Source organism: Hyperolius riggenbachi, chromosome 1 (assembly GCF_040937935.1).
Source record: "Hyperolius riggenbachi isolate aHypRig1 chromosome 1, aHypRig1.pri, whole genome shotgun sequence".
Classification (NCBI taxonomy): domain Eukaryota; kingdom Metazoa; phylum Chordata; class Amphibia; order Anura; family Hyperoliidae; genus Hyperolius; species Hyperolius riggenbachi.
The window spans coordinates 641,637,757-641,656,255 of NC_090646.1; the positions used below are offsets into that span (position 1 = coordinate 641,637,757).

Here is an 18,499-nt window from a genome sequence, read left to right on the forward strand (position 1 = left end):
TGGAAGAAACATACTTCTTATTTGTATATGTTTACATGTATTTTACATTTTACAATTTTCGCGACAGTGATCCTTTAGGTAAAATGAGTCCATGGACAAATATGAAGAATCTCACATTCTTATACTGTACTGACAGTAAACTCTACAGTCCCTGACGTGTGCGGACCCAAAGGAGCTTGGAGCCCTGGGCAACTGCCCAGTTTTACTTCATGTGAGAGCTGGCCCTTCCAGCAGAGTGGGCGAGGCAATCTTATGTATCAAAATTGTCCTTTGAGGAGAAATCAGACGAGCACATGATTGATTTAAAAAATATACATACACTAGCTAGATTTTCATAGTGAACACTTTCTAGACATCTTTACCAGATTTTCTTTGTCAGGAATGGCCATTTTCATTAGCTTACGTTTCTGATTGGCTGATCACAATCATCTGATCCTATTTCCCTTCTACTTTGTAGGATAAAACTTGAAGCAGAAGTGAGACCTGATTGAGGCCGACCAATCAACACACTGAAATCTATCACCTGATCAATTCCACCTGCTTCTCTAACATTCCTCCTTGTGGAGACTTTCCCTGGAGCAAGCTGATCTTTTCTGTTAAAGAGTAAAGCATACAATTAAAAGATCCAATTTTTCGCCAATTTGATCATTACGATCGGTTGTCCCAAAAAATCGAGAGCTTTACTTTGTTTTCAATCGATAAATCCAATTGGATTTCCCGTTTTTTGGGGGGATTTTTTTCGATTTTTGGAGATTGCACATGTTGGAAATTTCAGACCAACTTTATCACGAATTGTATGGTGTGTGATGGATTGCCAATTACTTGATGTACAGTTCCAATCAATTTTTTTTTCTGAGCTTTCAATGATTTTATTCATGATTGGGGAAAAATGTAACATACGTGTGTGGTACATCGGTCAGATTTTTGAATTTTTAAAATCAATCAGGAAAATTGATTGCTATTCTTGAATTTAACAGATATTTAAAAAATTGTATGGTGTGTGGCCACCTGAAGTGTAGTGAAAATAACATAATGAATACTTTTTTTTTTTTTTTACAATATTTATAAATAATTTAGTCAGTGTTTGCTCATTGTAAAATCTTTCCTCTCCCTGATTTACTTTCCGAAATGTATAACTGGTGGCAATATCTTTAGTACTGGCAGGTGATCTCTACGGAATGTTCGTTTACTGATAGTTCTAAAGCCAGTAGAAAAGATCTCTGGTCTCCCAGAATGCCCTGAAGGGGAGGATTCTGTCTTGTAAATAGCCTAGGCTAAGCCGCACAGGGAGGGTGGGGGTTACATACATTCATACATTCAGCTACAGGATGTGTTTCTAATGCTGAAACCAGGAGAATTACCGTAAAAGTGGGTATCCCAAATAATTTACTGCATTGTACTTTATCTCGTTATGTTTTCCCTTTGAGCTGCAATCGCTATTAGTCAGTTTACAGGCACCAAGAACTCAAGTTTATAAAGCCATTTTAATACAACATATATATATATTTGTAATTCTTTAACATTTAAAAATTGGCCTGAAATGTTCCCTGATTCAAACACAGAAGGGCCTCATTAGCAGAACATACACACCAAGCCATATCACGGTACAAAGATGAGTTGGATCCATTCACAGACGTTTAGTAGACGGATAAAATGCCTTAGCGTCCAGATAGAAAGATCGGGAGATCCCAGCATGGAAATCTATGTAAACAAAGGGGTGGGAAGCCCACGTTGCGTGAGTGGTTGGCGTGCTTACAATGCAATTTTTAGCCACTCGCATACCCGGTCCAGGCTAATCTCTAAAACAGATAATTCAAACAAAATAAAATTCCCCCTTTTTTCGTTTTTTTTTTCTTTTAAACCACTGTCACCACGTATTTCTGTAAGAAACATATTTTTATGCTGCATATAAATATATAAGATTAACACTTTCTTCACGAAGAGATGTTGGCGTATACCATAACAATGGGGAAGGGGGCTCCGAGGGGGGAAAGGATTTTTTTGTAAAGATGTTGTTAATGGCATGAAGCTGTGGACGGCTGCAGAGAACAGAAAAGACCACTAGGGGTCACTGTGGTGGTTTGTCAGCCAGTCCACAAAAAATTGTATCAACTAAATCAGTCTTTATATGCTATTTATCTATATGTATATTTTTTTTTAACAGGCACACTTTTTCCCTCCCGATTGTGTGTCGTCTAATTTGCCGGGGTTCCCTCCGTTGGCGGCGTCTGATACTTGGGTCTTGTCGACGCATTGCTCCATCCTTTTCATGATCAAATCCAGCAGGGTTTCAACCGATTTTTCCACATTCTGTCCGTTTGCGGCGCTCGTTTCAAAATATGGAATGCTGTCATGGGAGATAAGATGAGAAGCGTTAGTTGCATGTGAAACAAAATGATATTTGATTGTTATATATGCTAGTTTGTCATCACAGAACCCGCTTTGTGATGGAGCAGAGTGTTCTCTACACGCAGATAGGCACCCAGCATAACAAGTTAGAACTCTTTACTGAAGAAAAACATGCAGAGATAAATCATACATCACCATCAGGTAATGCAGCTTACTGAGAACAGAGAGAAACACAGAGAGAATACAGGAAACAACAATGTCATAGAGATCATTGCAGCACTTTACGTATATAGAGACATCTTGTGGTTGCTTTACTAAACTGCAGTTTAGCTAATTATGTTGTTACTTACTACCACCACCTTTGTTATACAGTACTGTACGTCACATTTATAAATAAATTATAATAATAATGTGCAATTCAGCGTAGGAGAGGATTCACCGCCGGGAGACTTGGGCGCAGGATACAGCCGGTATGGCTGATCCAGCTGCTGCACAAGTTCCCGGTGATGTTAATTACTATTCCCCCTCCAGGTCCACATGGATGGTGGGGAATGATATAATTTGGCATCCAGCTATTGCTGGCAGCAGAATTACAGCGTTTTAAAAGTAACTTCAGCTCCGTCTTCTGATGGCGCCGATGTTAGTCACTGTGCGCCGCTATAGCCGTAATTCCTATTACGGTCTATGGTGGCGCCGGCTGCGCCCAAGTCTCCTGCGCTGTATAGCCAGTGTTCATGCAATTCAATGCACTGTACATGTAAGTAAATCAGATATGGCACAGAGATCAGTGTTTGATGCTCACTGTCACACCAGTGTATTGCACTGCTACACTGCACTGGGCTGCTCTGTTCAGTGCTATTCATGCAATGCATAGGAACATACAGCCACAGGCAATGCTATTGTGAATGGGGCCTTGCTGCCACTCCCTGTGAGTCCCGCTGCAATTACAATAACATCAGGTAAACAGAGATTTAGGTTTACTAGGTGTATTCTAACCACGCATAAAAAGCTTTCATGTATAGAGTTCACAATGTCAAATTCTTCCCCACTCACCTGCTATTTCTGTACTTAGAGCGGGAGTAATCTCTGACATAACATTCAATAAAAATGTGCTTTCCTACTTTTTATTACTCATACAGCGATCATGTTTGCTTTTGTGCACAAGTAATATTGTCTGTATACAAATGACACATTCCCAAAGTACAGTTTATCTGCTCTAAAGTCTGCCCTTGCATTTTATTGCTGCTGTATTTATATATTAGAAAGTATTTAGAGACCATCTCTCTCCATTTTCAGCTTATGTGAGGCAGACACTAGAATCCCAGTTTCAACATCACACAGGACACAATTTGCCTGGAGTCCCTATGGTCTCTCCACATCTGCATGGGCTTCCTGCGGTATATACAAGAGAGGGGGTGGGGTGGGGAGGTGCCCAATGGGTAATAATACTGTGTTAAAAAAAAAATCAAATAGAAAAAAATAGGTGGCTTACCTCAAAAAAATTTATTTTAGCTGTTTTTAACACATTTTTAAACACCCGACTTCCGGTGCCTGGCCCCGCCTCCTCTCTCTACAGTAAATAGCTTGGCGTTTTTCTCTGCAGCGAGAGAAGAGGAGGCGGGGCCAGGCGCCGGAAGTCGGGTGATGCAGGGACTTCGGAACGGCATCGCGGGACCAGACTTCTCGGGTAAATATAACTTTCTTTTACTTGTAGGCTGCCGGATTTTTGTATTTACAATGGAGGTCCTCTTTAACAATCTATTCTTTGCTATTTATTCACAAATCAAGTTGGATGGGAGCAGTGCTGGGTAGTTATGTACTACTACCTACCTAGAAACGCCAACCTTACTCACTGCCAGGGGCGTTGCTAGCCCCAAAGATCAGTGGCACGTGCCCCGGATCTATTCTGGGGTGCCCCGGATGTCCCTCAGGCAGAGTCAGCTGTGGTGCCGCAATGGCGGGCATGCTGGGAACTGTGGTGCATCAATCTTGGGTATGCTCGGTGCTGTGGTGCCTCTATGTGGGCATATTGGGTGCTGTGGTGCCATGCTTGGTGATGTGATGCCTTTATGGGGGCATACAGGGAGCTGTGGCTCTTCTATGGGGGTGTGATGGGAGTTGTGGTGCCTCAAGGGGAAGCCCATGAGGACATGGGAGGGGGTCCACTAGATGGTCAAGGAATGCTATGGGGGAACTGCCCGATAACCAGCCCGCCCAACAGAAATCCAGACAGGCCAGCACACAAGCCAGGTAAGTCTGCCTAGTTGTGTTTAAATGACACTGCCGATTTATGTGATGTGCTGCATTTTTTTTGTATTAATGGAGAGGGGGGCTTCATCCAACATCTTGCTGGGCAGGCCTATTTAGACCGCTGTTAAGTTCATGTAAATGTGGCTCCACCCATGACCACACCCACATTCTGGTGCGTGGCCACACCCATTTTCCAATTGGAGTGCCCAATAGTGCCCCAGATCTCTTAGGATCCTAGCAACACCCCTGCTCACTGCTAATATCACGTCAGACTGGCCTGACCCCCCCATGTCTTCTGTCCCCAAATCACTCACCCATATTTCTCAGCGAGCTCTTTTGCTTGCCGATCGTTCACCTCCCGCTGTTCTAACAAATCAGCTTTGTTACCGATTAATACGATATCTGGATTCTCACAGTAGGCGTTGGCTTGGAGCTGACCTAAACAAAAAAGGGAAAAAGAAGGAAAAGGTGAATAAAAATAGGCAGTCACAAGCCTGAGCCCTTGAAACTGAGCATAGCATAAACTGAGCATAGCATAAAAATACCCACAACCAGATAATGAGTTTATTAAAAAATACATGTAAAATCGACTAGTACAGTAGTTTCAGTGAAATAGACTGAAAAAAGCCTAATTTAAAGGGGAACTAGGGAAAAGAATATCTCAAACGTTGCTTAACATTTTAGAGATCTACATAGGGGTGATATGACTGGCTTTTACTTTCAAGGTATAGAAAGAACTGTCCCCTCTAGCAGAGGGTGTGATCTGTATGGGAGACTGCTTAGGAGAAAGGCCATGGGCTTGATTCACAAAGCGGTGCAAAGTGTTTGCACGCCTGTGAAAAGCCCCTTATCACGCCTAAACTCAGTTTAGGCATGATAAGAAGAAACTTGCGCGAATTTTCCGTGCGCAAAGTTTTGCGCGCACAAGCGCGCGCGCAGCACCGGACGCTTCGCGCGAAGCTCCCATTAAGCCCTATGGGACTTTGCGCGCGCACGTACCCGCGTACGCGCGGTAACTTCGCGCGAGTTAGAGCACAAAGCGGTGATAACTTTGCTAGTGCAAAGGTTATCACGCCTAAAGTCTTTTAGGCGTGTTAACTGAGTTATCACCGCTTTGTGAATCAAGCCCCATGTGGCTCTTTCGTTTGGGCACCAGGATTCCCCAGGGCCTAAACCCTAGGTGGGACTTGGCGTTTACCACATAGTTCTTCCATGCATCCTAGACTTCACTCCAGGCACTTTCCCTTATATTAAATGTCTTTGTTTTTTTTTTCTTCTTTCTCTGTTATTGCTATTTCTTTTGGTGGCTTTTTTGGACATTTTCAGTTCTCTTGTAGTTTTATGCGATTTTATTTAGTGATTGCTAGGTTATTGTACACTTCTGGCCTGTTGTTTAAGCCAGGTGTCAAATTAGGCATTACTTTTAGGGATGGTCGGAATGCCAATTTCCGATTCCGCTGTAAATCCGCATTCCGTCATTGCCAATTACCGATTCCGCTTTCCGCTACCAATTTCCGCATTCCAATTTCCGCCGGAAATTGCGGAAATTCCGACCGAGTTTAACATCGATTTTCTCAAAAACTATAAGGTCTTTGTGAAAACTTTTTTTTGCATCTTGTTCAGAAGATTCTGTTTAATAAACCCTGAAAAGTTGGTGTTTCTAGGACTTACGGGGGCTTTGCTATTAACCGCTAAAGTCGGCGGATTTTTACTGTAATGTAAAATGCAGAAAATAGGCAGATGCAGATTTTCTGCATTTTACATTACAGTAAAAATCCACCGACTTTAGTGGTAAATAGAAAAGCCCCCTTAAGTCTTAGAAACACCACATTTTCAGGGTTTATTAAACAGAATCTTCTGAACAAGATGCAAAAAAAAGTTTTCAAAAAGACCTTATAGTTTTTGAGAAAATTGATGTTAAACTCGGGTGGAACTTTCGCGATTTCCGGCGGACATTTCCACGATTTCCGGCGGAAATCCGCCTACGGCACTTGCATTACCGATTTCCGCATTCCGATGCGGAAATGCAATTTCCAATCGGAATTTCGGAAATTGCATTTCCGCAGAATCCGAATGAGCATCCCTGATTACTTTGCATTTGCTTTGACCCACCCCCTTTCTTTTGAATTAGTTGCATCTTTCCTTCCTCCCCCTTTAGGGATGGATTTGTAACTAGGGTACCGCTTTAAAGTGAAAATAATTGCTTCTGCATTCTTCTGATTAGAAGAATTCTCTATGACACAATGCCTAGTATACACAATGAGATTTTTAGGCAGATTTCCTGCCAGATCGATTATTTTCAACATGTCTGATCTGATTTCGATCCATTTTCTGATTGATTTTCTGTAGAAGTGAACAGAAAATCGATCGGAAAATTGATTGAACATGTTGAAAATAATCGATCTGGCAGGAAATCTGCCTGAAAATCTCATTGTGTACTAGGCATCAAAGGGAGACTTGGAAAGAGTTGCAGCCAAGCGTGACTTTTCCACAAACATGAAGCAATTTGAATAGTCAGACAAGTAACTTGAGTGTGCAAAAGTTTTGATCATTCTGACACACATTTTTTACAATGCCTTTTTTTTTTTACAATCCTGTAGTTTTATTTTTAAAAAGTAAGTTTTTATTGAATTTTGCAAGTGAATAAAAACAAACATTAGATACACATGTCACTACTGGAGCAAAGGGGGGAAGGTGGGAGAGGAGAAGGGGGTAGGGGGTACGGAGCACCAAGGCAGTTTTATTTTCAACAATGAAAAGAATGTTTAACCACTTTGCATCCAGACCTTGCTTCTCAGTTATGGACCAGAGCAGTTTTAACATTTAAGCTATGCAATAACTTTATCCCTACTTATGACACCTAAATGAAATATATATTGTTTTTTTCAAGACTAACTAGGCTTTCATTGTATGGCATTTTTCCCTTGAACAATTTTGTTTTCCATGCATTTTAATGGGAAAACGAGGGGAAAAAAATAGAAAAAACATTTCTCAGTTTTACCAATTCCAATTTGAAAATAAAAAGTGCTATTGTTGTTTAAAAAAAAAAAAACACAAATGTTGTTTGGCTATTTCTACTGTTTATCACAAAACTTAAATGATGTTCCTATCACAATTTATGGTGAAGATATTTGATTCTGAAATAATGCTACACAGTGTATTTTTCACTATGAACTGAGAAAATAACAGTATTTTTACTGATAAAAATCAATCTCATTAGCTCAGGAAACATATATTCCCGTTCACCAATTAGTGCTGCAGGAGATAGTGCTGGAAGTTTGCACAGGAGCAAGCCCAACCATGCACAGCACTGCTTCTGCTACAGGACGTATATCTACAGACTCGTAGCTTACATGAAGTCAAAGGGCCTGATTCACAAAGCGGTGCAAAGTGTTTGCATGCCAGTGAAAAGCCCTTTATCACGCCTAAACTCAGTTTAGGCATGATAAGAAGAAACTCGCGCGAATTTTCCGCGCGCAATCACGCAGGCGCACGCGCAGCGCCCATTAAGCCCTATGGGACTTTGCGCGCGCGCAAAACTTTGCACGCGGGACTTTGCGCGCGATAATCAGCACAAAGCGGTGCTAACTCAGCGGTGCAAAGGTTATCATGCCTAAAGTCTTTTAGGCGTGATAACTGAGTTATCACCGCTTTGTGAATCAGGCCCAAAGTGGTTAAAGTTCTATTGTCTTATATGCTGACACAGTCTTTCAGTGTCGCAGAAGCTAAAATATTTACACTATTGACTTTCTTCATCTATACCCTGCTCTCGAAAGCCTTGCTTTGCCAGGGAAGTGTTTTCTGGCTGTAATTTCTTATCAGTGAGGATTGCAATAGTCTGACTTAGTCCCGACTTGAGAGAAACTGTCACTTGCATACCTGAATGTTTAACTCTTTCAGGCAGAAATACAAAAAAACAGGAACACAGGAACACAGCCTAGTTATTTGTATGCTTAGCACTGTACAAACACATCTCACTCATCATGTCACATGTTAATTTGGATATCCTTTATGGGTGTTTTGATAGAGTTCAATTTTTTTACATCTCTGGAAAAATTCGTGCAGGTATTTTTCTTTCCTAAAGAATTGGCCATTACATCAATTCTGAATTATTTTCATATTATTAACCATCCCATATAACGGTCAGCCCAGCCCGGGTGATGATGGAACAGGAAGTGAGTGGAAATTAGGTGCACACAAATCAGAGGATTCCAACCCTTTCCCATTCTATGCTGAATTGTACAAAGGGTTTTATCTGAGGCACAACTTTAGCGTATTATCTAATTCCAAATGTTATGGGATTTTACTCCATACTTACTCATCCAATTTCTGACATTCAGAAAACTCTGTTGGCTTGTGAGGTCGAACATCAGCAGGAAACCCATGGCGTCTCTGAAAAATGCTGTGGTGAGGCTCCGAAATCTATGGGAATTTCATGCACATCCATTAATATATACAATAGTTACTGTAGCAGCAGACAATATAACTCCCCCTAGTGGCTGAAAAAGCAACCAACCACTGCTGTACTATGGCACTGCAAAATCACAAAACACTAGTTTACTGAGCAATTATAGATAATTGATTATTATGAGCTGCTGCACAGCTATGGCTGTGTTCTCACTTGTGCCAAACCACGTGTGGCAAGCTGGAGGTTGGAGCAGACAGTGTACTGTCCGCTGTGGTCTGGCTGGAGCCCGGGGCAGATGCGTTACCACCATAGGCTGCCTGAAATTATCGCGGACTGCACAGAAGTGCGGCCCGATTACCTCAACTAATCCCGCAGGTCCGTTGCAGTGTGACAAGTGTGAACGGCTCCGATTTATAAAATAGGAGCCATACACTGTCCGTTTAGCGTTGATCGGACAAAAAATGTCGAGGTAAGCATCTGACTTTTTTACCCTTTAACCAACTCAGCCTATCTGGTCGAGTATTCTCGTCCAGATAGGCGCCACTAAAGGCACACTGGATGAGTATTCTCCTCCAGTGTTTAAGCAGCGGTGCGCTCGTTGCGTGAGGGGCCGCGACCTTGCGCACCACGGCGGTTTTTCGTTTTGGCATTTGGGGAAGGGAAGCAAGGCTTTCTGGAACCAATCGCAGTGCCTGTAATGTAATGAATGGATATGGCCCGTTGTATTGAATGGACACGATCACAGGCCATGTCCATTCATAAGAATGAATGTGAGTCAAAGTGTAAAAAAAACCCAAAACAAAACACTTCCTGGTAAACCAGATAAAAGTAGAATTGCACACAAGTTTTTTTTACTATTCATAAAATTAATTAATTAAATCACTTCCAAACTCCCTCCCATTCCCCACCCCAGTTACCATGCAAACAAATTGAAGAAATAATAATACAAAAAAAAAAACAGTAAAATAAATATAAACAATATATAAATATAATAAATGAATAAATTGTTGCCTTAGGGACTTAGCTTTATTTTTATATGTATGTCATGAGGGTATATTGCTGTTATTTTAGTACATAAGGGCTAACAATTGATGGGACACAAATAAAAACAACTTATTTTTTCTTTATTTATTTCTACATAATATATCGGCGCCATACATTCTACTAGGAACATAATTTAAATGCTGTGATAGCCCGGACTAATAGTCAAATAAAATGGGTTGGTTTTATTTATAATGGCATTGCTTATTTTAAAACTATAGGGGATGGAATTGGAGAAAGAGTGTATTTTTTCGTTTGTGTGTATTTGCCTGTAAAATGCACAGAAAATTACTGAAAACAAATATCGCTCACAAAAAGCTTAATTTGTGGCAAAAAAACCCCCAAGATGTAGATCATTTATGTGTGATGAGTAGTGATAAAGTAATTGGCGAGTGAATAGGAGGAGCGCTGACAGGGAAAATTGCTTCCGTTCTGAAGGTGAAAACACCTGCGGGCTGAAGTGGTTAAAGTCACAGGTTTGCTTTAAGCTTTCACACCAGGTACATTGCATTGCAAAATGATTGCAACGCAGCAGTGACGGAAAGTCCCATTGGATGTTAGAACGGCACTAATTCAATTAACATTTTCTCCTAAAATATGTTTTTCACCTTCTGTTTAAAATAACTTTTCAGCACTGTGTGATTGAAAAAGTACCAAAAAGTAGGTAAAGAAGTCAAATCGTTTTTAGTATTTTCTTGCTTGCTGGGTGGCTTCAAAAGCATTTTATTGACAATAGTGAGAAAATATCACCTAGGAGAAAACTCACTGCCTCCTGCATGCCCTGTGCAGGAACTCCGGAACGGTCTATTGTAATAGGAGGTGCTTAGTGGAAGGGTATACCTGCTAGATTTACAGAATTTCATGGATAGTCCTTTGGCAAACTGGTATGCACCCCTGCATAAGGTGACCACCACCTAGTCCCACCCCCAAAGGCTTCCACCCCCTTGCCTCAGTTTCCCCCCTGCCACCCCCTTCCCCTCCAGCACCTGCCATGCAAATTTTAGAATAAGTTAATATGAAATGAAAGAATATTTTCCATGGAAATGCACTTTTACCTTTCCTGGCCGGCCGTGTCCCAAAGCTGTAGGTGGACCTTGAAGGTTTTGCCATGTGTGCTGCCTGGAGCGGCATTGTTATACACCTGAAGAGAGATAACACATCACTCAGGTTACAGACAGGTTACAGAGCACTTTATCTGCTGATACAGCACACAGACAAGCTCTACAACACCCTGAGGTTGAGTTATATAGAGATGGAGGTTGGATTTACCAATTTATCATTCATTTTTTTCTTTTATACTCAGATCTGATCTAGAGTCATGAGCTAAGAAACGTATCTGTAGACATTAAAGAAAACTTGTAACAAAAAAAACCCTGGGGGACACTTACCTCGGGAGAGGGAAGCCTCTGGATCTTAACCAGGGTTCCCCCGTCCTCTGGTGTCCCAGCAATCCAGTGCTGCAGCCAGAGCAGGGACAAGGTCCTCCAGCACCCAAGGCTGAGACACCAAAGTGCGCCCCTCCATCCCTCCCACCCCAGCTGTCACACGCTAATTGCTATTAGACTAAGAGGCGCTCCAGGGCCCACAACCTCCCCAACACCTTAATATCTAGTTATCTGGCTTGCAGTCACTGCTATGTATCCCCTTTTCTTATTTCTCTCTGCTTCAAACACAATTAGGAATGACAGCTGAATGAATTCTGCGCCCCCTCCCAGGGCCGGATTTAGACTTCCCAGTGCCCTAGGCCCGGTACCACCAACCGCCCCCCCCCCCAGGGGCGTAACTAGAAATCACTGGGCCCCCCTGCGAATATTTGGATGGGGCCCCCCCCCATAGGTGCCAAATAATCGTAATGGGGCAGCGTTTCACTGTAAATTAATTGTAAAGTGGGCAGCATTTTACCAGACAATCGTAATGTGGGCCAGAAAATCGTAATGTGGGCAGGGTTCACCAGAAAATCGTAATGTGGGCCTTTAGAAAATAATAATGTGGGCAGAGTTCACCAGAAAATCGTAATGTGGGCACCAGTCACCAGAAAATAGTAACGCGAGCAGCAGTCACCAGAAAATTGTAACGTGGGCAGCATTCACCAGACAATCGTAATGTGGGCAGCGTTCACCAGAATATCGTAATGTTGGACAGAAAATCGTAATGTGGGCAGAGTTCACCAGAAAATTGTAACATGGACAGCATTCACCAGACAATTGTAACTTGGGCAGTGTTCACCAGAAAATCGTAATGTGGGCCAGAAAATCGTAATGTGGGCAGCGTTCACCAGAAAATCGTAACGTGGACAGCATTCACCAGACAATCGTAACGTGGGCAGTGTTCACCAGAAAATCGTAATGTGGGCCAGAAAATCGTAATGTGGGCAGAGTTCACCAGAAAATCGCAATGTGGGCAGCAGTCACCAGAAAATCGCCATGTGGGCAGCAGTCACCAGAAAATTGCAATGTGGGCATCAGTCACCAGAAAATCCTAATGTGGGCAGCAGTCACCAGAATATCGTAATGTGGGCAGCAGTCACCAGAAAATCCTAATGTGGGCAGCAGTCAGTCACCAGAATGTCGTAATGTGGGCAGCAGACACCAGAAAATCCTAATGTGGGCAGCAGTCACCAGAAAATCCTTATGTGGGCAGCAGTCACCAGAAAAATCGCATTGTGGGCAGCAGTCACCAGAAAATCGCAATGTGGGCAGCAGTCACCAGAAAATCCTAATGTGGGCAGCATACACCAGAAAATCGTAATGTGGGCAGCAGCATACACCAGAAAATCGTAATGTGGGCAGCAGACACCAGAAAATCGCAATGTGGGCAGCAGACACCTGAAAATCGCAATGTGGGCAGCAGACACCTGAAAATCGTAATGTGGGCAGCAGACACCTGAAAATCGTAATGTGGGCAGCAGACACCTGAAAATCTTAATGAGGGCAGCAGACACCTGAAAATCGCAATGTGGGCAGCAGTGACCAGAAAATCGCAATGTGGGCAGCAGTGACCAGAAAATCGTAATGTGGGCAGCAGACACCTGAAAATCACAATGTGGGCAGCAGACACCAGAAAATCGCAATGTGGGCAGCAGACACCAGAAAATCGCAATGTGGGCAGCAGACACCAGAAAATCGCAATGTGGGCAGCAGACACCAGAAAATCGCAATGTGGGCAGCAGACACCAGAAAATCCTAATGTGGGCAGCAGACACCTGAAAATCGTAATGTGGGCAGCAGACACCTGAAAATCGTAATGTGGGCAGCAGACACCTGAAAATCGTAATGTGGGCAGCAGACACCAGAAAATCGTAATGTGGGCAGCAGACACCAGAAAATCGCAATGTGGGCAGCAGTGACCAGAAAATCGCAATGTGGGCAGCAGTGACCAGAAAATCGTAATGTGGGCAGCAGACACCAGAAAATCACAATGTGGGCAGCAGACACCAGAAAATCGCAATGTGGGCAGCAGACACCAGAAAATCGCAATGTGGGCAGCAGTGACCAGAAAATCGTAATGTGGGCAGCAGACACCAGAAAATCGCAATGTGGGCAGCAGACACCAGAAAATCGCAATGTGGGCAGCAGTGACCAGAAAATCGTAATGTGGGCAGCAGACACCAGAAAATCATAATGTGGGCAGCAGACACCAGAAAATCGCAATGTGGGCAGCAGACACCTGAAAATCACAATGTGGGCAGCAGTGACCAGAAAATCATAATGTGGGCAGCAGATACCAGAAAATCATAATGTGGGCAGCAGACACCAGAAAATCGCAATGTGGGCAGCAGACACCTGAAAATCACAATGTGGGCAGCAGTGACCAGAAAATCATAATGTGGGCAGCAGACACCTAAAAATCACAATGTGGGCAGCAGTGACCAGAAAATCACAATGTAGGCAGCAGACACTAGAAAAAAAAATGCACCTGTGAAAAAAAACCAATTCACTACCTGACAGAAGTCTTCTCCTCTCCCGGCATCTGGCTCGCAGCTCCATGAGTCCTGCTGCAGCACATCTCCCGCGCTGACAGGCAGAGTGCAGGGCTACGGCAAGATGGCTGCCGAAGCCCTGTACTAGAGACACAAATAGTCTCCAGTGTAGGGCTTCTTCGGCGGCCATCTTGCCGTAGCCCTGCTCTGCCTGCCGGAGACTATGCAGGCTGCTGGTGGAGCGGGGCTGCGGGGAATGAACTGGCGCAGCGTCTATTAGACGCTGCGGCCAGTTGAGCACCTTGCTGGGGGGTCCAGAGCAGCGCTCCCCCCACGCACAGTGAGCGGGCCCCAGAGCAGCCCCGGGCGGCCGGGCCCCCCTGCGGCTGAGAGAGTCGCATCCCCGGTAGGTACGCCGGTGGTGACAGCCTTTCCTCCTCCGGGCCCCTGACTTGCTAGGGGCCCCCTTGCAACTGCAGGGGCTGCAGGGTCTATTCCTACGCCCCTGCCCCCCCCCCCCCCCCCCCACACACACACACACACACACTCAGGGTGCATACACACATCAGACCATAGTCTTTGGAAAATGAAGGATCACAGACCAATTTTACCCCCTTCCATGTAGTATGAGGGCCATCCCTACAAAGTCTATTCTATTGAGCTGAACTCCCCATCAGATAGAAATCTTTGCAAGATGCTGCACACAAAGATGCTGTACACATGCAACAGATCAGTATCTGCAAAAGATCTGTTCCTGCAAAAGATCCGTTTCTGCAAAATGCATTCATAGTCTATGATATCTGCAGATCCTCATACACACCTTGTTTAACAAACATTCATCTGCAGATCAGATCCACCAGGATGGATCTTCAGATCTGCAGATGATTGTCTGATCTGCAGATAATTGTCTGTTAAACAAGGTGTATATGAGGATCTGCAGATATCATAGACTATGAATGCATTTTGCAGGAACGGATCTTTTGCAGGAACAGATCTTTTGCAGATATTGATCTTTTGAACGTGTTCAGCATCTTGCAAAGATTTTTATCTGATGGGGAGTTCAGCTCCATAGAATAGACTGTGTAGGTATGGCTCTCATACTCCATGGAAGGGGGTAAAATTGGTCTGTGATCTTTCATTTTCCAAAGACTGTGGTCTTATGTGTGTATGAGCCTTTAGGAAAATGAAAGATCACAGACCAATTTTACCCCCTTCCATGTAGTATGAGAGCCATACCTACACAGTCTATTCTATGGAGCTGAACTCCCCATCAGACAGAAATCTTTGCAAGATGCTGCACACAAAGATGCTGTACACATTCAAAAGATCAGTATCTGCAAAAGATCTGTTCCTGCAAAATGCATTCATAGTCTATGATATCTGCAGATCATCATACACACCTTGTTTAACAGACATTCATCTGCAGATCCGATCCACCAGGATGGATTTTCAGATCTGCAGATGATTGTCTGATCTGCAGATGAATGTCAGTTAAACAAGGTGTGTATGATGATCTGCAGATCTCATAGACTATGAATGCAATTTGCAGGAACGGATCTGTGGCAGGAACAGATCTTTTGCAGATACTGATCTTTTGTGTCTGTACAGCATATGTGTGTGCAGAATCTTGCAAAGATTTTTTCTGATGGGGAGTTCAGCTCCATAGAAAAGACTGTGAAGGTATGGCTCTCATACTACATGAAGGGTGGTAAGATTGGACTGTGATCTTTCTTTTTCCAAAGACTATAGTCTGATATGTGTATGAGCCTTAACGATCACTTGTTTGCAGGATACCTATGAATGTTTTCTCTCTGAAAAATGATGAATGATTGTTTTCCTGTTAGAGCAGTGAGTCCCTAATGCCTGGTACGCAACAGATAGATGGGTTGAATCGATTTTCCGATCACTTATACAAAGTCGATTAGAAAAATGATCAGAAATCAGATTAGACCTGTCAGAAATAATCAATTTGAACCCATCTATCTGATGGCAAATTGCATGGTGTGTACCAGGCATGAAGTAGCAGAGCGGCATTCATCTCCCTCTCTGCTCTTCTGTAATCACAGATCTGTTGCATTTATTTTATAGTATTTATTGTACTGATTCTTTCACAGGTGTTTTTTTACTGTTTGCCAACACGGTACAAATATATATTTTTTTAATTTTTAGTGTATGTTATTACTTTTGGTATACAAAACAGAATGTAACAATACAAAAGTATACAACAGTACATTTGTAATTATAATTATAGAGAAGTTGTCTATCTCATACTAGACTACTGCTGCCTTTAAAATGAGCCAGCAAGGGGTTAAGATTTAGCTTAGAAGGGGCTGCCATAAATCTCTCTAAGGAAAAAAACCCTTATCTGTTTAAGATTTACAATACAGGGGGAGAGAGGAGAAGGAATGGCTCAAGTCATTAACAGAGTCTGACCAGCAATACATTGTTTAGCCCAGCTTGAGTTGTAAAGTGGAAATAATTCTGTTAAAATGTTTACTTTTACTGGATCAGAAATTGTCTACATTGTGATCCATGTTTCTCTCACCCCTGGCAATAAACTGAATCGTGTATGTTCAGTAGATAGCACGGTCTCATCGCACACCACGAAGTAAGGAAAATACACGGAGCTCTGGAATTCTGACTGTGTGTGTGCAGCAAAGCCGGGGCGCTTTGGAGCAGGAGAAATGATTTATTTTGACATGCAGCCTCTTATCTCTCTCAGGTCCTGCCGCCCTTTTATCCTTCTGATTTTTTTCCGCCCTAGGCCGTGACCTTTGTGGCCTTTGCAGAAATCCGGCCCTGCCCCCTCCTACACTGCGCCCTGAGGCTGGAGCCTCTCCAGCTTATGCCTCGGCCCGGCCCTGGCTGCAGCCCTCCAAACAGCGGCGTGGTACATATTTACCTACAATGATCCTGTGCAGTAGCGGCTCTTCGTTCAGGGAAGGTGAAAATACCCGTATCCGCTCTACTGCACAGATGCGAGTCCATGGGCGTAACAATATCCTCTGCAAGGGATGCAGCTGCAGGGGGGTCTTAGGGAGAGAAGGCTGGGGGGGGGGGCACTGGCTCATTTTTAAGGGCAGGAGGGGGCACACCACAGAAAAGAGGAGCATCAGGCAAAAACAGCAGCAAGTATGGGGGCCCCAGTCTCCCTTCCCTCACCTCGTGCTACCATCAACACTCCCCCCTCCAGCAACAACAGCTAGGGGGCCACATCCAAAGGTTCGCGGGGGGGGGGGGGCAGTTATCTCTAGTTAAACCCCTGCGAAAGTCCTTTGCGCCTGCGCAGTAGAGCGGATACGATCGGGCTCGGCTATTTCCACCTTACCAGAACGGAGAGCTGTTACTGTTCCTGCGCTGGAAACGGGGCCATATGATTTTTTTTCCGCACTGCACATGCAAATTGTTTACAATGCAAGTCATTCCAAATGCTAAAGTTTGCATGCGAATGCGAAAAGAATTACATACATATTCATGTAAATTATCTTAATTGGTATGCATCGAAGAATCGGAACGCAAACATTTGCATTAAAACACAAATCAAAGAAGCAGATGCGAAAATATTACAAATGCAGAATCACAAATACAAAAAATAGCGCAGACAGAAATTGCAGGGATATGTGTGAAGTCGGTAAAAGTGTGCTTCACCGTCACTATTAACACGCACGTTATGCAGTAATGCAGTGTGTAGGGGGGCTGTGCTCTGTTAGACAGCACCGTACTGTGAACGCAGTGCAGTTTCTAGGCTAAAATGCACCCAGGGCGAGGGTGTAAGAATTGCACCCAAAGGCAAGGTATGAGTGCCCGCAGTATAGGTTAGCCAGGTCTAGTTGCACTCAGTATAGATTCCCCCAGAATAGGTACCCCAGTATAGGTAGCCAGCTATAGGTCCCCCCAGTATAGGTAGCCAGGCATAGGTGAGCCAGTATAGTTGCCTCCGGTATAGGTTAGCCAGGTAGGTGCCTCCAGTATAGGTAGCCAGTATAGTTGCCCCCAGTATAGGTTAGATAGGCAGGCGTCCCCGGTATAAGTTAGATAGGTAGGTGCCCCCAGTACAGGTTAGCTAGGTGGGTGCCTCTAATATAGGTAGCCAGAATAGTTGCCCCCAGCATAGGTTAGATAGGTAGATGCCCCCAGTATAGGTTAGTTAGGTAGGTGCCTCCAATATAAATAGCCAGTATAGTTGTCACCTGTATAGGCTAGCTAGGTAGTTAGGTGCCCCCAATACAGGTTAGATAAGTTAATGCTCCCACTATAGGTTAGATAGGTAGCTGCCCCCCAGTATAGGTTAGATAGGTAGCTGCCCCCCAGTATAGGTTAGATAGGTAGGTGCCCCCCAGTATAGGTTAGATAGGTAGGTGCCCCCTCAGTATAGATTAGATTAGGTAGGTGCCCCCCAGGTTAGATAGGTAGGTGCCCCCCAGTATAGGTTAGGTAGGTGCCCCCCAGTATAGGTTAGATAGGTAGCTGCCCCCCCCCCCCAGTATAGGTTAGATAGGTAGCTGCCCCCTCAGTATAGGTTAGATTAGGTA

General features: G+C 43.7%; 1 protein-coding gene across 5 annotated transcripts in view; it reads right to left on the bottom strand.

Moving 5' to 3' along the window:
- Positions 1-1,465: 1,465 nt before the first annotated feature.
- Positions 1,466-18,499, bottom strand: part of RAB27B (RAB27B, member RAS oncogene family) — a 347,777-nt gene continuing 330,743 nt past the window's right edge. For all 5 annotated transcript variants that reach the window (XM_068251327.1, XM_068251326.1, XM_068251325.1 and 2 more), the window contains 4 exons: positions 11,104-11,189; positions 8,918-9,021; positions 4,914-5,037; positions 1,466-2,347 (listed from right to left, as the gene is read on the bottom strand). In XM_068251327.1, coding sequence (XP_068107428.1) covers positions 2,158-2,347; positions 4,914-5,037; positions 8,918-9,021; positions 11,104-11,189 — 504 coding nt within the window. In that variant the 3' untranslated portion in view covers positions 1,466-2,157. The remainder of the gene's footprint in view (positions 2,348-4,913; positions 5,038-8,917; positions 9,022-11,103; positions 11,190-18,499) is intronic.